At 40.5% G+C, this 27,655-nt stretch overlaps 2 protein-coding genes across 3 annotated transcripts; one reads left to right on the top strand and one right to left on the bottom strand.

The window, feature by feature from the left end:
• On the top strand, nucleotides 1–21,210 carry si:ch1073-396h14.1 (disintegrin and metalloproteinase domain-containing protein 10). Of its 2 annotated transcripts, XM_044044321.1 has the most exons (15): nucleotides 4–215; nucleotides 1,098–1,245; nucleotides 1,347–1,465; nucleotides 1,762–1,917; nucleotides 5,524–5,609; nucleotides 6,358–6,480; nucleotides 8,266–8,358; nucleotides 8,560–8,728; nucleotides 12,461–12,624; nucleotides 14,776–14,947; nucleotides 15,128–15,272; nucleotides 15,902–16,085; nucleotides 18,117–18,216; nucleotides 19,522–19,742; nucleotides 20,132–21,210. In XM_044044321.1, exons 1-15 carry the CDS (start codon nucleotides 155–157, stop codon nucleotides 20,234–20,236), a joined length of 2,046 nt encoding a protein of 681 aa, XP_043900256.1. In that variant the 5' UTR covers nucleotides 4–154; the 3' UTR covers nucleotides 20,237–21,210. The 2 variants fall into 2 exon arrangements, with proteins under 2 accessions (XP_043900257.1, XP_043900256.1); XM_044044322.1 differs by lacking the exons at nucleotides 19,522–19,742; nucleotides 20,132–21,210 and adding an exon at nucleotides 18,540–18,631 and having other exon boundaries at nucleotides 1–215.
• Nucleotides 21,203–27,655, bottom strand: LOC122780908 (lipoprotein lipase). Its single transcript, XM_044044324.1, has 10 exons — nucleotides 27,380–27,655; nucleotides 26,358–26,554; nucleotides 25,921–26,100; nucleotides 25,194–25,305; nucleotides 24,875–25,108; nucleotides 24,156–24,398; nucleotides 23,429–23,549; nucleotides 23,007–23,225; nucleotides 22,727–22,822; nucleotides 21,203–22,630 (listed from the first exon to the last, which is right to left on the bottom strand). The coding sequence occupies exons 1-10, from the start codon at nucleotides 27,477–27,479 to the stop codon at nucleotides 22,609–22,611; spliced, it is 1,524 nt and encodes a 507-aa protein (XP_043900259.1). The 5' UTR covers nucleotides 27,480–27,655; the 3' UTR covers nucleotides 21,203–22,608.

Raw genomic sequence — 27,655 nt, 5'->3', positions numbered from 1 at the left:
CCAAATTAGTCACATACCAGTGTTTGACTGCAGGTACAAGGCTGAAGGGTGAGGTAAAGAGAAAAGGTATGAAAAAGAGAGGCCGAAGTGGAGAAAGAAGAAGAAAGTGAAAACTGTGACGGGTGAAGGGGAACAAAACACGGATGAGGACATCATGGGTGTTCAACTCCACTGGCTGCTGTTGTTGTTGGTCGACTGCCGTGAACTAATTACAGGTAATGTTTGTGTGCTCTTTCCTCACACTACGTGTGGGTTATTTGTGGTTCTGTATTTGTGTGTGTGTGTGTGATATATGTAATTCTCTAATACAGGGGTGGACTGTCCTCCTCTCTCCTTGGACATGTCTGAATATGTTTTCTCATTAGTGCTGCAGCAGGCGTTCTCATGGCTCATGGGGCTTAACTCACCGACATGTGAAAAAAATGGGGTACATCTGTTTATTAAGGGTTTAAGAATGTGTGATTTACCTAGGAGGGGCAACAGGGAGTCAGTGTAAACACCTTGAACAGGAGAGGGCATGCTTCTTTTTTTTGACCTGTCAGCACTTTCAATGAGTTCTGTCCAGTTTTGCTCCTTCTATGTACATCTCTGTATTACTTAATAAAATAATCAGAAATGATGGAGACAGCGTTTTAATTTTTGTCTGAAATGTGACACCCTATACTGTGTAGGAAATTTCTTACATTTCAAATATGGTTTGTGCACACAATGCATGGTGGTGGCTTAACCCTGCAGCACAAAGAATGGGACATGTTCAATGAATCATATACAGTATTACAGATATAACACTTTTTCTTCACTGGAAATATGAACTCAGATTGTGCAAAAATGTGAAAGTGTGTAGAGGTGATTCCTTTAACTATATGTACATTTTGAAAGCTCAAATTTATGAAGACATGAGAATAGCTTTTTTGAGTAAATGATCATTAAGATTTCCGGGCTGCATGTGGCCCGTGGCCCGCAAGTTTGAGACCTCTGCCATTAGATGTGAAGTGAAGGCATCTATTATCATATGGCTGCTTGGCCACCATGAAATGAAAACCATATTTGAAATTTTAATTTCTTTTCTGTTTCTGTGTTCTGTTTATTTTGAGCAGACGCTGTGAGTGACATCAGTCCGTACATAAAGCATCACGAGGGCTTGTCATATGACAGGGGCCATCTCCACAAGATGCACTTGAGAGCCAGGAGAACCACACAACCTGAGGAACATACACTCCAGCTGGACTTTACTGCTTTTCACAAGTAACTTTCGAATCACCTTTACATTTGTTTAATTGTTCATGAACCTGTCACAACAGTACAAAGCTCTGACCACAGCTCTTTGTGTGCTTGTTTCCTCTAAGAACCTTTCGCCTCCGTTTGAAACGAAACGCAGAAGCCTTTTCCCAAGATTTCATGGTGGCGAGTGAGAATGGTTCATTGTCGGCTGACCTTTCCCACATATATTCAGGAACACTAGAGGGTGGGTGAAACTGGAAAGAGATAACCTTCAATAAGATGTAATTAGATTCAAAGGGAAATCTTAATGATCATACTGGAGTTAGACAACAGAAATTAATATTCATCTGGATAAAACTGAGGAACAGAACAAACCCTAATGACCTGCCAGTTTGTTGCTTTGTTACTCTTGTATCTCAGACCTCTCTAACCTTTACATTTCTCTCAGGACCTTATCTATACATTGTCTGTCGCACCTTCTGCTTATTTCCCTTCGCTCTCCCTCTCTGACTTGTTATCTCTCTTGACCTGGTCTTGCAGGCGAACATGGTTCAGCGTGCCATGGCTCTGTGTTACAGGGTCAGTTTGAGGGAACCATCCACACTGATGACGGGACTTATCACATAGAGCCAGTTCACAGATACACCAGCAACCACACAGACCACCACTCTATAATCTACCACGAGGATCACATGGGTAAGATGACTACCCTTGTTTTTCCCACTGCAGGAAAAAGTTGACATTTTCAAGCTCTGTTGTAACTTCAAACTGCCTTGCGGATTTAAGAAAAGAAAGAAAGGAAAACTCTAAATCACTGCAGTATGAGCCTCGCAGAAAGCTGATTTTCCTGGCCATTTTTTGATGATTGCAAGAGCACAAAAAGAAAGCTGAAGAAGAACTCCCTCAACAGTTTGATTCACAGTTCTCCGGATGAAAGAAAGACAAACTACAGCAGAGTGCATCTGCCCCCCGTTAGTAATCATCACTGTTCTCTCTCACACAGTATCCTTACAGTATCTACAGCTGCAGCTTTAGCTCAAATGAAGGTTACATGGGGTCAATGTACTAGCCTCACCCTTAACTTGTAGTAAGAGTGCAGTTATGGTTTCACTGAAGGGCCTGTATAGAGCTTAAGGGGGGTTGCTGCGACCCGCCATGGGCCTTGGCCAAAGAAAAGATTAACTAGAGATGGTGTGACTTTTCTACGAAGGGAGGAGGAGGAGGAGGAGGAGAAATGGGTCTACAGTAAAATACACAGGGAGTTATGAAGATGAAACAGGAAAGAGGAGGAAGAAGATGTAAGCTCAAGTGTCTTGCATAGTTTAAATATGTATTTAAATATGTAAATATGGCTTCATATTATGTCAGTTTGTACGCACGTCTGTCATTGTGTGCGCTTGTGTCTATTGTCTTCTCGGCTGTTCAGGCACATTTGCGATAGTATTATAATAATATTTCCAAGAAGGTCTTTTCTTGGAAACTTGGTCCAGATTGTACCAAGAAATCCCAACAACAGCCCCATGTTTGTCCTTGCATCTCCTCAGACACTGTGGCTGCCCTCCTCCCTTCCTCCCTAAACCCCCTGCCATTCCCTTAACCCTTTTTAGAAGTGGGTAATTTTGTTTTGTTTTTACGTCACATAAACTTGCAACGAGCAACATCCTGTTCCTTCATTCACAGGCCAGCGTATCTGCAGGAAACTGTGAAAGATCTGGCAGATGATTATTCAATAAACAATCAATGCTTTCATACAATGTGGTAAATTAGTACATGAACAGCTGACATAATGCTTCTAATCCTGTCTGTATTTCCACTTCCTGTGGGGGCTTCCTTAAATGAGGCACCTTATGTTCCACTGGGATGAAGGATGTCAATTAGATCTGTGAACCAAAACAACAAATACATTTGTACCGTACAATACCCACATTTTTTCATTAAACATGATGTAAATACTGTACAGACCACAAACATTATCAGCCTGTTAAACTTTAAAATCAGAGATTTGTGCATATGCCAAAAAGCAGACTCCCTGACAGAAAATGTCAGGGATATTGTGTCCGGACGTTCTTGTGCAAGTTTGCAGATAGAAATTTGATAATTTGGCTGGCAGGAAAAGTATTATTTTGTATTTGTTACCTCTTTAGGAGCTTTTCTGGTATAACACTGACCTTGTTAGGACCAGACCAAAACCAGGAAAAGATTTGAACTGTGGGTCGGTTAAGGTTAGGGATAAGGTCCAAATGGACATCAATAGCTGCACAAACCTGTGTGTGTGTCTGAGTTCATGTGACCTTCCCTTGGGAAGTGTCACACATCTATAAAAGGTTGACCATTAAGCTCACATTTCCCGAGCATAAATCATACTTCACCAGACTCAATCCGATTAATCCGATTTTTAATTAATTAAAAACGATGAATTGCTTCCTTGTCGTGCTGTGGACGACATCAGTGAGAGAACCAATGAGTAATTACTTTTACAACTTCCTTCAGCATTCTCTTGGCACATCTCTATAAAACATTAGATGGAGGGTTTCATCTTTGTTTCGCACTACGACAATGCATTTGTTACACGTATTGCTCTAGTCTATTTTACATTCTTTTAAGATTTTGGCATCCATATTTTTTGCTTTGTTTCTTACGATCACACTATGCAGTTTAACTTGTGATGATAGACCATATCTATCTCTATCCAATACCAAGCATGTAAATTGTGTTGATGATGGGTGGATCCATCAGAGTAACTTCAGTGCATTTCTTACTTGTACGTGTGCACACATTATTTTGTACAGAAGGGAAATTCTATGATTTACAGATATATTTTATACAATTTGGGCATTATTTTGCACTGGAACAAACCAGTGGGGCCATCCTATTATAGAAACCACAAATGCAAGTTGTATATTATATTGTAACTATTATTATTTTATATATATATGTATATATATATATACATATATATATATATATTATATTATATAATAATATAATATATAATAATATTATATATTATTATATATATAATTGAATCAAGTTTTATATATATGTGGTCATTTTCTTGATTTATGTTGCTGTGGTGCATCAGGAAGATTTGAAGCACTGGCATGCATTTCCTACATTACTCTCAACAGCTGCATGAATGTGAGTCTGGAGTGAAATGTGACACTAATTTTCATTTGGGAAAATCTTTTTATTCTCTTTTGGCTGGTTTTGCACTGATCGTACAGCTGTTTGTACTGTCAGGGAGATATCTGGATCACTTACACACACTCTCCTTACTTGGCAAAAGAATGAAAAAACGTTTTAGAAGTACTGACTTGGAAATATTCATGTTCCAAACTCTGAGAGAGGAGAGTGAACACGGGCAAGCAGAAAGGTCTGGAAATAATTCTGTCAGTGGGTTGACGCCCGGTATTTAGGCCTCCATCCACCCCCACACAGTCCACTCCGCGCTCATGCCATGTATAGATTGAATTGCAGGTTTGTGATTGGCTGGAACACTTTTGCTGAATGGTGTGATCCTATCACATGTTGTCTTCTCCTTCTCTCCTTGGTGGTGCACACACACACACACAGAGGTTATTATGGGTATAGTGGCAAAACATTGCCTGATTCTGTCACTTGCTCTTTGCTGCAAATAACACATGAAACTGATTAATTATGTCATTTGACGTCATAGTGCGGAAACTAAAGCCACTAGTTGGTTTTCCATTAGTCGTAGCTATAAACAAAGAACTTGTGCATGACCCCATCTAAACCTACTGTTATGATTATTTTTACCTTGATGGGGGTTGATTAAAAGAAAGATATTTTCACTCCCTATTTCTAGATTTCCCACAGCTCCTCACCATAAACCTCATACACTCTTGTGCAATGAATTCTCCAATTTCCACTGCAACACAATGAGCCAGTTTATGCAAATGCACTGCCAATCATGACTGCAATCTCAGCACTGTTGCATCAACCTCGGTCATCCCAGAGGTGTTGCAAATCACAGGACAAGGATTTTGTTCCAGCAAAGTCGAAATCTCTCACAGCACCTACTGTATCACAGCGTCTTATCAAAAGTGGCCTCATGTCTCTGACTCCAGACTCATGCAACACAGTCATCCACCCACAGACAATGGGTGGATGACAAAATGTATGTCACGTGGACCCCAACAGACCTCGCGCATATCCAGGCACAAACTTACTCATGACGGAATTGATTTGAATGTGTTGTGGTTCACTTTGCATCTTTGCGCGTGTTTGAATATTCAGATTGTGTATATGTACTATATATTCGGACTGTTTGTTTTTGTGCAGTCCTGCCACCCATGGGATCAAACTCCAATGGATTCTGCGGTGCAGAGCATCTAAGGGTCCTTGCTCAGAGCCTCAGACCCAGTGACGTAAGAAACACACACAAACACACTAATGCTCACTCTGCCCAACTTTCTTTTTATATTTCCCTTTCTTTAAAAATATCTACCCTTCAGTTCCCTTTACAGTCAAATCACTACAAACCAGGAAACAGATTGAGTCTGATTCATCTGTGATGAGTGACCCTATTTATAAGGCCAGTTAGTCAACCAGCCACTTTTACTTTAGTTGGTTGAGTCACCAACAGCAATGAAAAATCAAAGAATTATGTGTGAGACGACAGCGTGGAGACTTTTTCGAAACAAAGTGTTTGCGTGTGTTGTGAAGAAATTATAAAACCGCGTATGATGGAATAAACATCTGCCATATCTGTATTGTTGTTCACTTTTGACCAATTAGGTGGTGGTTCCGATGTCCATTGTCAACGGTGGCTATCTGGACAATTGTATGGGTTCATTTTGGGAAACATGCCTGTTGGTGGAGATCATTTCCACTGTTCAAACATGAAATGGTCTGAACAGATGTTGTTGTCAGTGGAATGTCCGAGCTATGTTCCAGTTACTGCCTGCTGTCACACAGAATACTCTCATGCAGACCCGATGTGCTTGATGATTTCCCACCAGCAAAGGAAGGGCAAATTATTCTTTAATATATTGATATAATATAAGATATTTTTGGACATCCTGGGGACATAGAAGCTGGCTTTATCATAAATCTCTCCGCTAATAGGCTAGACTCTGTCATTCCTATTTATGTCAGTTCAGTTTTCACCCACAGGAGGCTCCAGCGAGCCGGTCCAGGAGAACAGTTGATGAGTCAAAGACCAGCTGCCTGCTTCACCTCCATGTTGACCATCTCTACTACAAGAAGTTCAAGTCAGTGGAAGCTGTTGTGGCTCAGGTGATTCATTCAAATCTTTTGTCTTCAAATGTCATATTATGACACACACTTAAATCACAAATTTGCTTTTAGTTTCAGGACACAACAAAACCATAAGAAAGAAGAATATGTGTAAACTGGAGCATGTGTAGTGTCATGGAAAATCCAGCAGGAGCCTCAGAACACAACAGGATTTTCTTGGCTGATGGTTGAGCAACATATTATTTATTTACAAACCCATGTCTGAACATGGGGAACCAGGACACCGAATAAATCATTTGAACTTTATAGGGTGTTTAAATCAAAGTACATCCGATTTATTTGATAAAACAAGTGAAAATGTTTGGCAGTGAAACATAGTGGTTCCTCAAATAGAGTCCATCCTGCAACACATGTTTGAAGTAGATTGGCGTTTAATAAAAGGTTGTTTTGCACTGTGTTTCCCAAAATGTCCAACACTCATTTTTGTATATAGTAAGAAGGACTAAGCTGTTGCTGCTGGGATTCTTAATATGGCCCTGCTCAGATTCACACAGCTGTCATGGCATTACTCACAGTGGGGGAGTAGAGGTTGAGAACCCTCTTCTTCTTCTTGCACACATGTGCAGACATTTGGCTAAATCTGCCAGATGTAAAGGCCTGGCACAGAGCTGGACTCTCTCTGTTGCATCCAACTGCTCCAGAAAGAAACAGCAAACATAAAAATGTTAGGTGGATGTTCGATGGTAGACATATTGATGGGAGGTTAAATGCAAAATGAACAATTAAAGTAAGAGCAAAGACGTCTTTGCAGAGGAAACGCCTCCCCCTGAGAAAAGTGCAAATACAAGCACATCTTACAATCTCGATAATATGCAGTGAAAAACTTGTATAGTTGACTTTGTTGACTAGGTTTCCAGTGTCCCAAGATACCAAAGTGCCAACCAGGCACCTGTTATTGACCAACATGCCCATGGGCACACAGTTGAGTATCGTCATGCAGGAAAATCACATCTTGGTCAGTCTGAAACCATATACTTGTGTTGTGCATGCTTGTCACTCAGCCGCAGACGTAGATTAGGGCCCGCTGTGTTGAGAGCTGCCTGCCATGCAATAAGCAACGTAATAGTGATAAAGGCGTCTGTCTGTGCTGAAGTTTCTTTGTCTGAACAAAACTTTTTGTAATTTTGGTTAGCGGTCAACTTTAATACTGTATAATTACCATTTAACTTTACCTTAATTGAAACCAAAAACCAGTATGTGCTACTGCATTCCATGTTTGCAATGAAATGATAAGATTAAGGATGTTTGATTGTGGCAAAGAAACAGATCAAGGTCAGTCAAAAAGTAAGTTTGACCTTCACTGTTATTCTCTCCAGCTTCGCTCCTGCTGTCTGTCCTCTCATCACCTCCTCCAACCTTCCTCAGATTCTTTCCAACATAAACACTCACGCTTGTTGTTGTTGTCCCTGGTTCAGTGCCAGACCTTTGTTGCAGCGGTGTAAATAGATGAGTTCCCCTCTATGTTCAACTCCAGCTATAGAGACTAAAACCTGTGCATGTGACTGGTTTTCACGTGCTTGACCGGACCCCCGTATATAAATACCCTGTGGATAAACTGTCTCTAAGGTTTACCTGATATGATCCTGTTATATGTTTTTACCTCATATGTATGTACATCGGGTCAAGTACTTTCTCAAAAATATGACATGATGAATTTCTATTTTGTGAGTTTCATGTCACCAAACACATCCCCTGCAGAGAAACAGTAGATGTTATTAACAATATGTCGGCATGTTTTCTCACATACGCTGGTGTCATCCTCAGGTCGCCTCGTATATGCAAGCTGTGAATGATATTTTCGACAAGGTGGACTTTAATGGAATCAGGCTCATCAACTTCAAAGTCAAATCCCTAACCGTAAGATCTTTCTATGTCCAACACAACTGTTCGCAATCTTTGAATTTTCAGATGCAGTTAACTCCTAACTCCATGTAATCACATGTACTGAGATAATTAGGTTAGTCCATTGGGTCTCATGTCGATGTCTATTGGTGAGAATCAAACCAGGACCAAACGCTCAGCTACAAAACTAAACACATTCTCAATTTCTCTCTGTAGGTAATAAGTGAAGAAGATACTAAGGATCCGCTCTCTCCTCTGTACATCGGGCCTGAGAAACTCTTGAGTTTGTACTCTGAGAATAACTGGGGCAACTTCTGTCTGTCCTATCTGCTGACTAACAGAGACTACAGTGGAGTGCTGGGACTCGCCTGGGAGGGCAAGGTCGGTAAGTTGCTGTGTTTAAGTAATCATTTAAGTGTGCGTCTCATTTTGTGGCTCGCTGGCCTTCAAATATGAATTTGCACAATTTATTTACACATACTTTTTACCTCGTATGTATGTACAGAGATGGCAGCAAACAGAAAAAGTGGGTCCTCGTATTAAAAGGTTTGGCAAACACTGATCTGTAGATCCCATTCCAGATCCAAAACTAAGTCTTTCTTATTGTCAACTTGCATTTACTTTTCAGATCAAATACTGCAATATTCAATTTAGTTTAATATGCTGTAACTTATGTAAAACAATATGATTTTCTTCTAATGTTAGCCTTGTGTGCTTACAGGCACTGTCTGTGTGTGTGTGTGTGTGTGTGTAGTATTATTGTTGGACACATTATGTGGAAACTGTTGTGGTGGGAGGTGCTTCTCTCGCTTGTTTCTGTGACATTGTCTCATGCGTGGCTCTTGATTGGCTGAACTGAGGGGCGTGAGAGCAGACCACCACAATGACATGTGATTAGGGAGAAGTGAACCTTTGACTCACACACACACACTCACACACATACACATGCATGCATGCATACACCCTGCACTAAGACGTCTTACTGAGGATTGGTGACTGCATTCCACAGCATGATCACCATAGAAACAGCTCATGTGAGGAACACACACACACACACACACACACAGAGACACACACAGTGGCTACATAGTGGCAGTGACATTGTTATGAGTTTCCTCAGTGTAAACTTGGATAATGTTTGCCCTCTCGACATGGTCATGGTCAACCTCAGTGTCTCAGTCATTCTCCTCTACCAGCTTATCAGAGAGTCATAGAAGAAGTCTTTTAAACATCATGGCACCATAAACTCAAACACCCTGATGCTTCTGAAGCCTCAGCACGGTGAATTGTGTGTATGTAGTCGCCCACAACCCCCATCAATCAGATTCCTCCTTTAACCTCGATCGCCAAGTTGTGTGTTCATACGTCAGTGCAGGGTTGGGGTCAGGGGTTGGAGCTTTTTCACTATGGAGACTAATTGAAAAACAGATGGTAATTTTCCACACAATATGTTTTGTGTTGTTGGGAGGTGGGCTTAGACTATAACTGGAATTGATGAAGTGTCCCTGTGTTTTCCAAGGAGACCTTGAGGACAACAACAAGTTATCCCCATATTTCACCAACCTCGTTTTTTTTGGTGATTGCGGCTTGTTTTTCAATAGAAGGACTGGTAACCGGATGGTTGTGGGTCATTGACTTTCATTGACTTTCCATCGGGACAAAAATGTTCTGTCAACAGTTATATGTTTGTTTTGTAGTCAGACCACAACACGGGCTAGTAGCACAACTACTATAAAGATATATATTTGTTTTGTGTGCCCAGATTTATATTACAGGCCCAACTTGTAATACTTGATTGCCAGCAGTCGTTGTGGTTGAGCGCAGCGCGTATGTCAGACCAAAACAAAAGCTACTCGTTACCAGTAACTTACAGGTCCAGGTGGAGAAGAGCTAGCCCTAAGTCATTTATAAATATAAGTACATTTAGAGCGTAGCCTTCAGCTGTACACTTTGAATTACTTTGTATTACTGCACTCAGTGGAACTCAAGAACTTGTAATCAGGAGATACACGTCGTTCTTGTCATGAACTCAGGGCCTTTATCATTCTTGGAGTAAACTTGGAGGTCATTTCAATATATATTATATTTAGTGTCTAGAGTTTGTGGTGGTGTGCACATGCAACTGTTGGACCAACCACCAAAACAGAAGCTCAATAAAAACACAAAAAAGACATCAATACTCTACCACATATTTATTTTCTGTTTTCTTATCACGTAGAATGTTGCATGTTGGACCTTTAAACCTTAATCAAGATTGAATTACAGCCAAGGGACAAAACATTAAAGCTTTAGTAGCAAATAAAACTTTGAGGTTAATGCTAAACTGCTCAATAAAACAAAGTGTAGATCATCAGGTTGGGAGAGGAGGTGCTGTCGCTAGACATTCTGGAAATGCTCCAGTGTATTAACACCAGCATTTGGGAGCAAATAACGCCCCCTCTGCTGCACCGCTGCCAAAAAACACAACACAGCCTCCAAAGAAATGCTCTTTCTAGGAACCTCAGCTCCTTGAAAATCCCATCAGGGGGCCATTTTAGGTCAAAAGCGGGGAATGCTTCAGAAATGCATCCAGAAGGGGGAGTCTTGCTTGGCTGTTCATAGAAAATAAACCACACTCTTTTGGCTTTTCACAGGGACCAGCCTTAATTGTGAAGACAGTTTGTCTCATTTTCCTCTCGTGCTTCAAAATTCTTTTTCCCCATTTCTTGCACAAAGCCATCAAGTGAAATCAAAAACAGAGGGATGACACAGTCGCATGTTACTGTGTTGTTACTCCCGGCCGCCTTTACCTGATCCTCACACTATCCTCACTGTTTCTGCAACACCACAGATAGGGGACTTTTTGTTTGCTGTTTTTTTCGACCCCTGGCTGTTCGTCATAGTTCCTGGACGTCACACTAATTCCTACTGTGTAACAAAAACATGCCAGTGAGAGAAGCAGATGCCGCGGCTGGTTCCCACCGTTCTCAGTGACACAGAGTGAACTCAGATTTATCTGAAACGGCGCTGAATCTATGTAACAGACGTGCTCCTCACCAGCCTCAAAGCCTTCCCCCCACTCAAAAAAAGACGGTGGTGATGTAGATGTGGTGTTACGTAAAGATGGCGTATCCCTGCCTGGCCATCCATGTGAATGTTGCCAGCTGTTTGTAATAATGGGAACAGTTATCAGTGACATTATGTAAACGCAAAAGCAAACTAAACTATTGGGGCCCAAAATGCTGCCATGTGCATGCTGATGATGAAACTTAAGGATCTCAGCAGCTTCTGTCTGTCTGCACCTCCTCGACCCTGTGGCCACACAGGTCAATAACACCACAGTTAATTGTAGGAATCTACAGTAGCACACTGTTGGTTATGCAACCATACTGTATCTATATGGTTTACACTGTGTCAATACAGATTTATGTAAGTGAAATTGTTTTAAGGTTGCCACATACTGAATACAGAATTACTTCCATCCTTTTATTAAACAAATCTCTTGGAAATGGCTTATTTGCCTATTCAAAATAATATTAGGAGTTAAAAGTAATAAATAGAGGACTGATTTATTAATTAATGTACAGTACAGGGCTGGGCAGTAATTCAGTAATCATATATGGGATGTAATTGTCTTCATTATCAGTATAACAAAGGTTCACTATATATCAATATGATATTGATGCACAGTGCAGACATATTTTGAGATACAAGACATAATGTTTTGCTTTTATGAACCTAATTTTTAACATAATCAGCATAATTTATACTTTGTTGTGATAATGTGTCTGATCATTTTATCCAGCACTATTCAGAGTAAACAGTCCACACATACAGAACATTTTTCTTATGTCAAACAAACAGATGATATCTTAGGAAATAAGCAGAGAGCATTTACAGCTGGAGTTTCCTCATCATTCTGTGGAGCAGCTTAATGTCACTGACCACACTTGAAATGACCCTCATACAAAGAAAGAGTCATTTATAACACAGTGTTTTGTATCATATTGGGAGTCAAAATAAATGTAGAACCAGCCCTTTAAATAAACTATAATCAATAATATACAGCTTGCACAACTTGTGGCAATTCATTCTATGCATTGTTCACTTAACTTTTTATATTTATTATTTTCTTCAGGTAACTGGGGAGGAATATGTTCAAAATACACCACACTCCGTAACGGCCGGATGTCCACCCTGAACACTGGTCTGGTCACGGTTCAGAATTATGGACAGGTCCTGCCTCCTCGTCTTGTCCAGCTCACCTTTGCTCACGAACTCGGCCACAGCCTGGGAGCTCCGGTCAGTTGCCGTCTCAATACATCACCCTCTTCATCCTCAAGTGCAACACTGTACACAATGTAGCCCCTAAAAAAAGGTTACGATAATGTAAAAGTACACATTTTATTCTTTCAGAAACTCAGTTTTAATGTGTGAATAACTCTGGAACAACATAACAGCAGCCATGATGGAATCATTAGATTATGACCACATATTGTGTTCTATATTCTTATCGTTTGTCTGTGCACTGTGCACAAGAGGGGTTAACTGTTCAAAACCAATGATCCAAATTGGTTCAGTGGTGGATTTTTATTTGTTGAGTATTAGCAGTAGCTCATCAAAGTGTATTACTCTTTAAAAACTTCTTGAAAGATAATCAGCTCCAAATTCTCCATATAGTCACTCCCTTTGGCCGTGAGGAAGAGGAAATGTCTTGAATGCCTTTATTTCGCCAAGCATATTAGTTTTAGACTTACAATGACCTCATAACTGTAAAAAACAGATGGTGCTGTGATTGGACATCGCAGATCAACATGAAAGCAAAACCTCAATAAAAAAGAGAAAGAGATAATAACAGCATTGCTGTATTTGTACTTAGTGTTGAGCTCAGAGTGTAGTATTTTGCCAGGAATTCAGACACAGTAGTTCTACATGTTTCATAATTAGATGACAATATATCACATTATATGAGCCATGTCATAAATGATAATTGAACATGATGAATTTCTGTGACTCAACTTCAGATTTACTGCTCATATCATGTTCTCACAAATGTGGTAAACACACTCTACATGTGAATGAGTTGCATGTGGCCGTTAGAAGACTCAGTTGTTAATGACTTTGTTTGTTCCACGTGGATCCTTGGATCGCTCTCACTGGCTAATCGTAAATAAAGAAAGAGGAGGACCTCTGATTTCTCCCTCTCTCCATGCTTGTTTCCTCTGGCTCATTTTTGCATGCAAAGTCTCAAAGCCTCCTCCAGTCCGGCCTTATCAACAAACTATTCATGCATTCACACAAATGTGTGCACCTCTCAAATGAGTGACAGCTGCAAACATCTGCAACCTTTCTCCCGCTGCCTGAAATGCCAGCAGCTCGTTCCACTCTGTCCCTGAGTTATTCACACTTGCACAGACTGAGGAGCCCACTGTTCCTGAGCAGATTAGTTCTGCTATGTTCAGTCCACGCAGGCTTTTTATAGGTTAAACTGCAGTAAGTTGTCCCGCTAAAGCCAAGTATCCAAGCTCCTGTGTCAGGCATGTCTCATTGTTTCCAGGCTGGACAAAATGTGGAAGAAGAAGAACATGAGGAGATTAGAAAACATGCTTCACCTGAGATTTGTGGCTGACATGGTGGAGCACAGAGAGAGAGAGGAGTGGGCTCTGATGTGGAATTCATTCTGGGAAGAAAGAGATGCTTTGACCTTTGGCCCACTTCCCCTTTCCACCTATAGATTTACATAACTGCTTTTTGAACTGTAAACTGTATATCAGCTTTCTGCTCAGATGAAAAGAAAAATGGTTCTTTTTGTTCTGCTGCTTTCTGTCATAACATTTAGTTTTCATTGATATGGTGATACACAGAGTCACAGCGGCTTCCTTCCACTCAGTGTGCAATATTTGGACTTTTTTAATGAACACACATTTGTAGTTTTATACAGCATTTAATTCTCTTACAGGTGTTTAACCAGGTGGGGCACTGACACTCTTTAAGATTGTGTTTAAATGTTAATTTTCCAGAATCATATGTAATAACTTAAAGTCCAAAAACCTGGGATGGGGATGTAAAAATAAAAACAGAAAATCCTCACATTGAAATGAATGGAACTAAATATTTGTCATCTTTTAAAACAGTGAATTAACCAATTGCTTCTAAATTCACTTGTTAATAAAGATAGTCAAAATAATCAGTACTCTAGTATGAATTAGCTCTATTATGATCTTAAATTCTGAATAAATAATATTTTACATATTGACTGACATTACACCACAAAGAAACATTACTCAAGGAAATGACAATGGCGCTTTTTTTCCTACCCTTAACATCTGTTTGTAACGATGTGTGTTTTTGTGTCTCTGTCTGCAGCTGAATGCTCTGAACACAAATGCTTTACTTTAACGTTCACTCAGAGAAAACACTGACTGTTGATTTCTGATATTTTGTGCGTTTCAGCACGACGAGGGCTCTAACTGCGGGAATCTTGGTTCCGCTGGTGGTAAAGGCAAGTACCTGATGTTCCCTCAGGCTACAGATGGGGTGCGTGAAAACAACGACAAATTCTCCCACTGCAGCATCAAACACATCAGCAAGACCCTCAGGCTAAAGAAGGACGACTGCTTTGTGGGTGAGGATGCAAAGGGCACCCGCATGTGCACATTGGGGCCAAATGTTTACACTGTTCGTCCCTGGTCACTGTAAATACTTATAATTTGTCTTGACTTCCACGTTATGTGTGCATATAAATATGCCTGTTTATGTGTGTATTTATCTGCATGCTTGATCTTTTTTTTGTGGGGGGTTGCAGTCAGTGATCAGCCCATCTGTGGAAACCACATTGTGGAGGGAGATGAAGAATGTGATGTCGGACACGACGACACAGACCGCTGCTGCTACAGTGCTATAGAACCTGTCGGAGTTCAGTGTCACCTCAAGCCTGGCAAAGACTGCAGGTACTGTGCACAATCCATGTTTGTATTTATTTAACCAGGATTCAGGAATGACGTCCCTGGAGAGTAAGACCTGGACAAGTTAGCACAAGAAATGTTTCAACAGAGCACATTTAAAATCATAAAAGACTTCTCCTATGTCCAATATAGGAGAATTGCATTCTTTTGAAAGAATGCAATTTATTTTCGGGGGGGGTTACACTAATCAGCACTTTTGTATATTTATTTGCTGCTACTGCCACAACATTTACACCGATCATCATCATATTGTTATTTTTTTACTTATTTCATTCTTATTTCAACTTGATTCACTCGAGTTCCTCATGTCTTTCTCTCTTTCTCTGTCACTCATGCACAAACACACACAAACATGCCCACAGAGGACACATTTGTACATCCAGACTCATGACGTCAGTGTGTATTTGAAGAAAGTGAGGGGACCCCAAATCTGATCAGTCCTATGTGAGGTGGTCTGCATATGATCAGCTCACTGAGGACGGATGTTATTAGCAGGTCTGAATGGGGCCATTATTCCATTTCAACAGTTCCTGTTATTCCAGCGCATGTGGCCTCTTTGTGAACTGTATCTATCAACCTGACTGTGTGTATGTCTTTTTACATTCATCCGTCAGTCCGAGTCAGGGCCTGTGCTGTGGTCAGGACTGTGGCTTTAAGTCGGCCGATCAGACCTGTGATGAGGAGACGGACTGTTTGAGAGAGAGTGTGTGTTCAGGCCTTTCCCCGCTCTGCCCTGAACCAGTGGCCAAGGAAAACCTGACCGTCTGCAGCGAGGGCACGCGTGTCTGCTTGAATGGGGTGAGGCCACTACATTTAGCTCACAACAGTGGGACTCAACATGTTTAACTCCATCAGTGAGGGGGGAAAAGTGAAGAGGTAATTTCCAACAATACTTTGAGTTTTGCAGTTTATTTTTGACCATGGTAACATCAGATCACAAACCAATCTGACAATGAGGTGCAGCTAGTGTTTCTCACTGAGTTTCAGGTTTCAGCAAACTGTACCCGGGTTTCTAATAGTGTTCTTAAAATGCTTCAAAATGGAGGTTCTCACATTCTTTTCCCAGTCAAGGTCCCCCTACAACATTTAAAAAATATTCCAGGATCCTCTTTGTGTATACTTTTAAAGTAATGCGATGTTTTAAAATAATTAATCTGGAAACCTTTCATGGCCCCCTGGCAGTGGGTAATGGACCTCCATTTGAGAACCACTGTTTTAAGTTTTAAACACATTTTATCATGTGAATGTAGTAGGATAATGTGTTTGCAAATTATATTATTCTATACATAATGTGAAATCCTAAAGCCTAATATCTGTCATGATCCAGCTGATTTGTAGAGAAATCCACCTGATCATGGTACCAACAAACAACATGTGTGACAACATTAACGTTAAATCAATGTCTGTTAAATATAGATAAACTGTCCTTGAGGCTGGAGAGACAAGTGATTTATTACAGCAGTGAAACGTTGCTTCATCACATGACATTACTCTCAGAGGTGCATATCCACATTGTTTTCTTTGCTAAAGTCCAAAAAAATGAATGTACCGTTAATAGTTCAACAGGCAAATAAGCCAAAATCCCATTTTCACATCAGACTCCACCTTTATTTTATTATTGTCATGTGAAGATAAAATAAATAAATAAAACCACATCTGTGAAGCAGAGTTTCCCTGTTTCCTAATGCCATGTGTTTGATTGTCCAGATTCTCAAACTTGTGGGAAAATAAGCAATTTGTACAAACAAACAGAGAGATTGCATTTATGCGAGTCACATGTGTTGAACAGATTTAGTGAAATATAACATTTTTAAAGCGTATCTGTCTCAGTGGGTCACACAATGGCAACCCAGTACAACATTGGGCCTTCCTGTATATGTAAACATTTACAAAAAGTATTCTTCTTTAAGGCAAGATTAAAAAAGGCAAAACATTTAACATTAACTGGAGCAAATAAGGGACAACACCACAAACACACTGAGACTGAGACATGATCTGAACAGACAACCCAAAGAAACCAAAGTGAACGAACCCAAACACAAAGATTAAATACACTGGGGACTCAGGCACAATCAGGTGCAGGTGTGTGACAAACAGGACACAGGTGAAACACATTAGGACGGGACAGACAATCAGGGAAGACAGGAAAGGAAGCAAAACTGGACAAGGTACACAGGAAGGAAAAAATTCAAAATAAAACAGGAAACAGGGAACTGAAAACCTAGTGTAAAGAAAACAAAACACGCCTGTAAAAAAGTTTGTAATTAAGAGACACCAGGGAATATTATATTATATGATTGGCACTTTGCCACCTGGGAACCTGAAGCAGTAGCGTTATTGTTTTATTGTACATCAAGCACTTTATAGCTGTGCAATTTACATCGGTGTTCAGAAAGCTCTAAATGAAAAAAAAGACTTTGTCAAAGCTCAGAAGGCAAGGACAAAGTTTGCTCCCCAAATAGTTCAATGAGAAGCTTGGAAAAAAAAGTGTTTATGGATCTGGGACCTTTAATAGAATCCAGAAGGCCAATGATTGTGATGTTATTCCTGCTGCACATGTTCCCAACAAGAGTCACTGTCAGAGCACAACAACATAAGTAAAGATCATTTGATGTTTAGTTGCTCTCCAACTTCTTACACTTCATATTTACACTTCATCATTCAATGCAAACAGTGTATATTCTTTTGTATATGTCTATATGTGTATATGTCGTTTTACTTCAGGTCATATTGTTTTTATATATGGAATGAAAATCAGTTCAAGATCATAACTTAAGATTATCCACATATATATATAATATCTGTGTGTGTGTGTGGTTGTCTCCGCAGGAGTGTGCAGAGTCTGTGTGCGTGAAGCACCACCTGCAGCAATGCGACTGTCCAGGAGACTCTATGAGGGAGAAATGCCACATGTGCTGCCAGCAGCCTGGTAACCACGGAGCCATGTGTGCTCCACTACTGAGGAATGTGTTTACACTTAAAGGCCCAAAACATCGGCCTGTGTCAATCTGCACTGAGGTTACTCTTGTAAATTATTGTTTTCCCTGCCGTGATGGACCAGTACATGGAACATCAGATGAGCTAATAACATTGAGCAAGACATGTGACTAAACTCTTAAAAGAGTAAATAAAGCCCCCTCCTCTACAGCTAACTCAACCCAGTGCCTTCATTTTAAAAATGAGTGACAGAGGGAGGGGGAGTGATCTAATTGTTGTGTTGTAGCTGTCTGATTTTTAATCTTTTTTTAAAGGGGGAGGAGACTGGGACAACAAGCCTCACACTGATTGTAATGAAAGAGATCCAACACACCTGATTCAAATGAATGGCTCGTTAGCAGGCTTTTGCAGAGCTTGTTGATGAGCTGACTATTGAATCAGGGGTGTTGGAGCAGGGAAACATCTAAAACATGGAGGGCAGCGTGTCCCCAGGACCAGGATTGAGGACCACCAGATTTCATCATGGACTTAAATAGCCAATGGCAAAATTTGTAATGCAGTAGCTGGTGTTTGACCAGAGAGAGGCAGACAACAACAAATAACATTACAAGATACACACATACACTGGTTTTCACCTTACTACACTTTAATATAAGAATCAGTGTCAATGGGTCAGTTGTTAAAGGGATAGTTCAGTTTTGCTGTATGATGCATTGACGCATTATCAACACTGACACTCAAACAGCCCGCTCACTGAAATATGGCTGTTAGCACAGAGACAGATACTAAAGCAGACTTTAGCCTCATAACAAACGTCTAATAAAATCACAGGGACACAGGAGCTGCTGGTCTTTAACTGTTGTCGCCTTTGCTAACTTTTTTTTTTGTCAGTGAGGTCAATCTGGACAAAGGATTTGAACAGATTTGAACATATGAATGAACAACTCCTGTGTGAAATGACACGGACAAACATATTCTACATATATGTGAAAACCAACATATTTTTTACTTTAAAGCATATATACACTTATACAAACATAGTTCTGGGTAGTATGTTCAATTTATACAAATCCACCCTCCCAAATCTTACACACTGGACCTTTAATCAGGCATAAATTTTATTAGTTCAGCCATAAGTTGACAATCTGTTTTATCTGTCAGTGAGAGTGTCCTGATCCCAGGCTTTATTGAGTGAAGTCTGTGTTTAATTTAAAACTTCCGAAAACTTGAACTATCCCTTCAATTGTTCGTCTCTTATGCTCTCATTTGGTTTGTTTTTTTTCTCCATTCATGGCAGATAAGCCTGAGACATGTGCCAGCACCACGTCCTCCGTGCTTTCTCGCCACTTTCTGAAGAAAACGTTGCCATTGGTCGGTGGTGCGCCCTGCTTTGGAAACCAAGGTTACTGCGATAAATTCCACGTATGTCGCCTCCTGGATGCCGATGGCCCCATCGCAAGACTGAAAAACTCCTTTCTCCATTTGGACAACTTTGAAGACGTGGGAGAGTGGATGAAGGTGATGGAGAATATCATGATGAAGATGTTATTACTCAAGTGCAGGGAACTAAAGGGAACTGCTGACTTTAGTTCATGCCATGTTTTCTGCAGTCAAATTAGTATATTAAACAATAATGAAATGCACCTTGAATCAAACTATCACAACTAATGCCTGGAACACAGGATGCAAGACTAAGTTGTTATTTGATTTATCAAACAAAGGAAGTAGAAGATTACTAGTTGGTAAGTTAGTTATAAAATATCACCAGCACTGAGCATGTTATCATTACAACAACACTAAACTAGTGAAACTGAGACTTTGCTCAGTGTCTAAAGCGATGACATTTAAGTTGTTTCACTTAACAATTATGCAATTGTTTTTATTTCTGTGTGTGTGCGTGTGTACAGGCTCATTGGTGGGCCATCCTGCTGGCCATCCTGACTCTGTCTGGAGTGATGGGCTGCACTGTCTGCCTCTGCGGTCAGACCCTTAACACCAGGGACCTTGAGTAACCTCTGACCTTTGATCTCTGTTTCCCTGAGAATACAACTATCTCAGTGCATTGAGAATAATTTATCAGAGACGGAGAATTGTCAAAGCCACACAGGAGAATCCTGTTTAAAAATGTTGCCTGCAGCTGACAAAGACTGGTGAGACTGTCCCTTTTTTCTGACGTTGCATCGTTTCAGCTTTCTTTGAAGTTGAGTTTCAGCCACTTTTCTATCCTAGTGATACTACAGTATAACCTTAAGTGTTCTCACAGGAAGGTACAGGGTCTTTTGGCCTTTTTGGTCATGGTCTTTAATGTTTGAACAGGGGTAAAATACATTCATGTTTAACGTAATAGAGCAACAATTTGCACATTTATTATCTCAACAAGTATTTGTGGTAGTGCCACACGCAAGGAGGACCAAGCAGGTGGGGTAAGAAGAGAAACATACATGGACTAAATGATGAAAAGATACCTACAGTTAGCAGAACACTGAGATAAAGGCAGATATGGATTTTTACTTTTACTTACAGGTGCAAAATGCAAAACTGACTTCCCATGATTCATCAGACAGAAGTCATCAGACTAGCTCCTTTGTTGTTAACCCTAGCACTGGTAATTACATGCATTTATACAAAGAAACTTTACTCAAATGTTACAGATGGAGTATGAAGTCACTCTGTTCATCAGTGCTTTGCCGTATATTTACATGTGTACTATGTGTTTCCAGACATCATGTTGCAAAGAATGTAAACACTAGTGATTTTAAGGTAAAAAGGCACATTCATCACACATTTCTCTGGTCACCTTGACACAGTTTACATGCAGTGGCTTCACACCTGCAAGGACATGACGCCGTGACAGAGCTAAAATTCACTTCCCTGCAATTTATATGAATCAAAAACAGATGTGAGATTTTAAACTGTTGAATCATTAAAATGGAATGTTTGCAAAATGTGGTGAGAGGTATTTCTAATAAAATGCCAGGTTCAGAGAGCAGTTTTGGTTTATTAAAGACTTTATACAGCACAGTCAATATTTACAAATATGTACTAAAGTTTATATAAATGCATATTTTACAGATAAAGATGATGAAGGTAAAACATTAATCTAACAGTGTTGTGTACTAAAAAAAACAAACCATCGTCATTATTATTGTATTTACATACATTTCACTGTACAAGTAACTGGGTTTAGCAATGTCGTCTCCTCTTCAGTGCAATAATGAAGCATTTCCTCTTTTTTAAAGCAAGTGGAAATGAGCTCACAATGATTACAGTACCGATCTCTAAGAGCTGAGGTTTAGATATTGCTTATAGGACATTTAACGTTTGAATGGATAAGAGCCAATACTGGAGTCGTCTCAAGCACACAGGACATAAAGACACAAAGACAGCACAACAAAGTCACAATAGAGAAGCCCCCTTTTCTACCAAGACTGCAGTGAAGAAAACTCCACAATAATCCACCTTATTTACACGCTTGTTTACACAGAACCGAAATATAAAGCAAATAAAAGTAGAGCCCCCATTTTGTACCTTTTACACACAAAGATAAGGGTGGAATAAAGGTGCAGTGAACAGGCTGGGATTAAAAGAGGCATGAGATAAACCATACCTTCGACATCTCACTGAGCACCTCAGTTTAGACACATGGTATTAGGCACTTTCTTTCAGGTAACAGCTTCAGAGTAACGTCACCTTGCAGCGATGCAGCAATAAAAACAAAATGTGCTGTGAATGCAAACACGTTTCTAAGGTTCAGAGTCAAAAAGTAGTTGTAGAATAACTGAAAATATAAACAGCAACAAAGCACTAAGTTAAGACAATTTCAATTTGAAATAACTCACTTCTAGCGACTGTTTACAGTAAGGCACACTGATACAGGTCCCACAGTCACATGTAGTGCTGGGAGCCGCAGTGGTGAATGCTCACTTAGTAATAAAGGTAAATACATTGAACCCTATTGCATAAAAGACTCTAAGAAATAACAACTTTTACATTATTTGGCAAAAATCTGTGGGGTATTTAGCTGCATCTTCACAGTGTTTGTTATACATAAAAAAATGTTTAACTTGAAGTATTTTACACAATAGGACATTTTTACCTCCTGAACCGTAAATATATGTACAGTAGTATATAGTCTTCTTATTATGGAAGACTCTGAACACTCACAGAAAACTTTTGAATCATATCCAGCTCCAACCAAACACAACATTTGTATGTACTATGACTATAACTATGACGCTAGAACATATTACACAGTAATTATTTTTACACAGTACGTACAAAGCCAGGCAGTCTTTATATAATGTGAGAAATAATATAAGTTACAGGTGTAGAAATCATTTAATAAGTGCTGAAACGAAGCAGGGGGATTTTTCTTTCTTTCACATCAGTGGTCTTTTAGAATAACTCTACAGACAAACAAACACAAGGTTTACTGTTATTTACCAGCATTTACAGTCATGGTAAATGAAGTAGGGGGATGTGGGCAAAGCCTGTTAACTCACCTTTTTTGGTTTGTCCTCCATAAATCTTTACATTTCACAAATGTGACCTCCTGGGTTAAGCTCTGAGCATCAGGGTCTCTTACACAGAACACCATCCTGAAAGGGGGAGTTCATAAAACACAGTTGATCTATAAGAAAGAGGACTCATATTTTTAATTCAATTGCTGCTTCTTCTACCAGAATATATATATATATATAAAAAAAGAATGGGTTTTTATCACATTACCATGCGAACAACCAGAGTTCTTTACAAGAATTGGTCCTTTTATAGTGCACTTACTTTTTCTGGGTCTCGCCAGCTCGAATACGGATTTTGTGAACCTCCATGTTGGCGCTGTCCGAGTCACCAGACCACCAGGAGGAAACCATCTTCAACATGCTGGAGGTCGACCAGCCGTTCGTCTCCTCCCATTTAAACTTCAACATCAACAGCTCACCAATGTCCTTCTCTGTCACCAACAGGAATGAATGTGTCTTGTTTGTTGATATTTTCTCCTTCCTGCCGGACACACATAGATGGACACATGAGTGCTGACGGGGTTTTATTGAACCTTGATAAAACCACAGTTGGTTATTTTATAACTGTTTATGGTTGTGTATTATTATCCTAAGCTGCTGTGCAACTCTAGACTCATAACTTGCAAAATACAAGTCACAGTGCGGCAACTTTGTTTCATAAGGGCTTCGGAATAACCCACTCACAGTTTGAGCTCCAGGTTTTCAGCCTCTGCTTTTGTTCCGTACAGCGACACCGTGAGCGACGGCTCCATCTCTGAGCGGGTCACCTTACTGGAGAAATGGATCTTCAGCTGATAGTGGTAAACTGCAGAGCGACAGAACATTTTCGAAGCTTTAAACACGCACACCAGCTACCGTAGCAGTTAGCTCTTTCAATTCTTTTAGCTCATGCTATAGCAGGAAACGCACAGGTGTTACTGATCACATTAACGATGGCTCTGTTCCTGTAAATCAGGGCAGTGTGACCCAGAAAATGAGGAACGCTAAGTAGAACTCGCCCATCGTTAATTTGATGATTTACACCTGTGATTTTCCTAATGTTCCTTAAGTATTTTATTTTTTATTAAACACATTTCAACAACAATTCTCTTAATAGAGTTTTTCATACATTTTACTGAGGAATTAATGGTTTAAATCGCTAGTTCGGGGTCTATTCCAATAGAACGTTGTTTTGTTCCCATTAGATGAAAGTAGATGATGAGGCATGGCATTTATAAGTAGACACCAGTGTGATGGACAGCTGATATTATCAACAGAAGCCTGGTTGCAGGTGACGTCGGTGAATTTGCGGTTGTAAAAACCTCAACTGGTCAAATAGCAAATCCTGGGGCTTCAAAATACAGGGTCAGATTCTACTGGTTGACACGTAGTTGGTTTGTGACAGTACATACTGTACAACACTTCCACTGACCTCTGAATGGCATGGACGCCCGTGTTTTGGTGTACATCTGAACGTTGCGTGCCTTGCGGACCTTGCTGATGTCATAGCCCACCGTGTTGCAGCGGCTTTTGCGGCAGCCGAGACACATGCCGCGGTTGAACATGTCGTTGCTGCCGCATCTGTAGGCCTTGGCAGCTTCCTCCTTGTTCAGCAGAGAGTCGATAAACAGGTGGACAGAGCGCTCATGTTCGCACTTGACCGCATCAGTGATTGCTGAGAGGGGAAGGAAGAGGGAATGATACTTAAACACTTGCATCTAATAGGACACAAAGGAATTAAATATAATATATAATATATAATATATAATCTGTTTATTTTCAGCTGGGTGTGAATGTGGTTATTGTGCAACTGACAGCAACAATGTTCACTGCTGAGACAGATTAATAACAAGCAGCTGCAGTGTCGCTGCTGGACTGTGCACTCTCTCCATATGTCTGTAAACTAATATGCACATAATTGTGTTTTGTAACCTGTTTATAACAGACAAAGCTTTGTTTTAAGGCAGGTTACACTGGTCAATCTACAGGTATAATTACTAAGAAGAAATTGAAATTACTAAAGAAGACATGCTGAGGATAATTCAACACACTCATGTTTTAAAACTGTCCTGGTTTGTCACCACAAACTTAATTCTGTCTGCAGCCAGTTGATTCTCAGCTACATTTTACAGTTGAATTCTTAATTCTTACCAAATAACCCAAAGTTGGCAATCTTCTCCAGAGCCCCCCTGAGGTTGCAGCCTGGCTGAAAGCTGCCTCCATTGGGGTAAATGTCCACATGACCAACAGGCTGCTGGATACCAATGCTGAGACCCAGCGAACCCCGAGTGAAAGTGTGGAGGACGTCCACAAAGTAAGCGTCGTCTGGGGAGAGGCGTTTGTGGGCGTGCTCCCCCTCAAAGTCTGGACCAGCTGGGTCCAGACCTGCAGACAGAGAGTTTTTATCGTTGACTGAGGGAAATCACAAGACGCACAGCTGATATGTCATACGTATATATGTTCTGCTCACCAGTTATTCTTCCCACTTTATTGGTCGCATGGTTGCCAGCAAATCCTGCGACGTGAGCGCCCAGGCTGTAGCCAATCAGGTGGATGTTCTCGAGAGGCATATTGGTGGTTTCCTTTCAAAACAACACAATGAAAAAGATGATTTAAATGGTACATTATGTAAGAAATGAATTATGTCATAAAAGAGACCAAGAAATGTATAGAAAACATGTTAATTCACAGTTTCAATTTTCATTTACCAGCTCCCAAAAGAATACACAGTGAGCTAATGTTACTAAACCTAGAAAAGCCTTTCTATCGCTCTTAGAAACAACTCAACCAGAGGAGAAGAAAATCAAGAGTATATATTGGAGATACACTCAAAAATGACAGCGTGGCAAATGTTCTCCTGGACAGGTAAGTGACTGAGTTTCAGTCTCTCTCTTTCTCGTGTTGTCGTTAATGTTTAACATAATGTCTGCACAGTCCATTATTGTCACTTCATTGTCTCCTCTCATCACGTGATAAGCAGACACACGTTCACTTTCAATCTCCGACCTGTTGCTGACGTAAAAAAATTGACCAAATAGGTTTTATGTTTATAAAATTAAAACTGCAGACTTTGAGACGTCAGACGCTGTCCACACTTTTACTACAAAGTCTACCTTGGAAAACAGAGATGGTCAAAAGCCGGCGTACTCCTCAGAATATTGTGCTAAAGACAGGCGTGAAAGTTTGCTCCCACTGACCTCGAGCCAGTCGATGAAGCGAGCGATCTCCTGCCCCACGGCTTTGGTCTTCTGAGCAGCAAACACATAGTGGTTCTGTGCCGAGGCGAGCCAGTCCACCACGATTACGTTAGCCGTCTGTTCTCGGTCATACAGCGCTTCCACCAGCTCTGTCATCCAGCTTTCAAACATACCACTCAGCTGTTGAGATGACACATGAAACAATACTTACAATTCAGGTAGAATCAACGCGACGTCCACACTGTCTTCATCAAGACCATTCTTCACTATTGACTACAGCATGTATTTACATGACACGGGTCACCAGAATTTGGCTGAGTAAAGAAACACTACCAGTACCAGGTGTTTAGTCTTTCAAAACAGACAAAGCATTAAGTGAACTAAGCCCTGAAGGGTTTTAAAGACCAGGGCAGGTCATGACAGGCTTCTCTGCTCACCGTCCATCCGTGGATTACTAGGAAGGTTTTGGAAGTGCTGTTGAAGGTGCAGGCTGCCAGGGATTCAGGTTTTCCAGGAATGATATAGCACAGGTCATCATCGGGATGAGAAGGTTTGCGTAAGGAGAATTTGGCAACCGTTTCATTGCTGTCATCTTTGTGGTGAAACAAGTCTTTCAAGGGATCGAGGAAGTCGTCTGAAAGAAGAAAGTTGTGGTTTATTGGAAATAGTTTTCTGTTAAACATTCATCGACATACTGTAGCTCTTCCCGTGTGAGGCTGGCGTTTTTGTTGATGTGTAACTCTAATGTTAAAGCTAAGACGTTGGAGACGCATGACTAACTAACTGAGTGACAGTTTCTAATAAGACTCGGCCCCTCAGGGGCCCTCAATAAATTAGCTTCCACCTTAGACCAGATCAGTTCTTGGGGGTTATGGAGGTTCAGTTGGTTGGACCGAGCTCCATAGAAACCACCAAGATTTTTTTTTTCTTTGTTCCTGCCAACTCACTGACTATAATCTGCTGAAGTTTCAGGGGTCCTAACTCAGTCAGCTGACTCTACTCAGCTGGGGGGTTGTGCTGAGATTTCAGAGTGGGGGTGGATGTGGAAAAAAAATCACAGATATTTACAAGACTTAACACGCGTTGAAGTGGTTTAGATCATAAATGGCATTTATGCTTTCTGCTTAATGTATGTCCACTGTTAAGTAAAACACATATTTGTCTCACATTAGAGCCCAGTGGAAGATTTGTGTTTGCCATAAAGCACAAAGACAGGATTTAGTCATAGACACGTGAGAAATATGGTGTGTTGTAAATGCCTTTATAACCCTATTATCAGAGGTTAATCTGCACAAATACACCCTGTGCACACAAAAGCACTGAGCGTAAAAGTGACGGGAGTTCCTTTCATATAAGACATTTCTTCAGTGTCTGCACAGATATCACTGCTCTACAACAAACTACTCTACACCTGTGGAAAAAAAAAAGAGTGGATGAGGTCAACTCACTGGCAACTCACCAAAAATAGAATCGGACAGCTCATTTTCCAGGGACGTCACATACTGCACAGCTGCGTTCAACACCAGAAAGTACAGAATCTGGACTCGCCACGTTTTCATCTCTTTTCCAGCTTATCCCGGTTAGAGAGACGGTGCCTTTGAACAGTGCTGAATCACACAGATACCGCAGGAGAAGAGAGAAGAGAGTGTGTCTGTCTGATATGTTCCTCCTCCGGATAATCCTTGTGCGTCCTGTTGCGCGAAGAGCGCTGATATCTGAACCACCTTGAACACGC

The sequence above is a fragment of the Solea senegalensis genome, linkage group LG14 (genome assembly GCF_019176455.1).
Source record: "Solea senegalensis isolate Sse05_10M linkage group LG14, IFAPA_SoseM_1, whole genome shotgun sequence".
NCBI lineage: Eukaryota > Metazoa > Chordata > Actinopteri > Pleuronectiformes > Soleidae > Solea > Solea senegalensis.
The sequence above is the reverse complement of the archived record's forward strand: the minus strand, read 5'-3'. Positions and strand labels throughout refer to the sequence as shown.

Coding starts and splice junctions, on each gene's coding strand:
- si:ch1073-396h14.1 (XM_044044321.1), top strand. CDS start 155: ATGGGTGTTCAACTCCACTGGCTGCTGTTGTTGTTGGTCGACTGCCGT. Junction 1,918..5,523: donor CTACCACGAGGATCACATGG/GTAAGATGACTA, acceptor GTTTTTGTGCAG/TCCTGCCACCCATGGGATCA. Junction 8,359..8,559: donor TCAAAGTCAAATCCCTAACC/GTAAGATCTTTC, acceptor TTCTCTCTGTAG/GTAATAAGTGAAGAAGATAC.
- LOC122780908 (XM_044044324.1), bottom strand. CDS start 27,479: ATGAAAACGTGGCGAGTCCAGATTCTGTACTTTCTGGTGTTGAACGCA. Junction 26,101..26,357: donor TAGTAATCCACGGATGGACG/GTGAGCAGAGAA, acceptor TCATCTCAACAG/CTGAGTGGTATGTTTGAAAG. Junction 23,226..23,428: donor GAAAACCTGGAGCTCAAACT/GTGAGTGGGTTA, acceptor TGTGTCCGGCAG/GAAGGAGAAAATATCAACAA.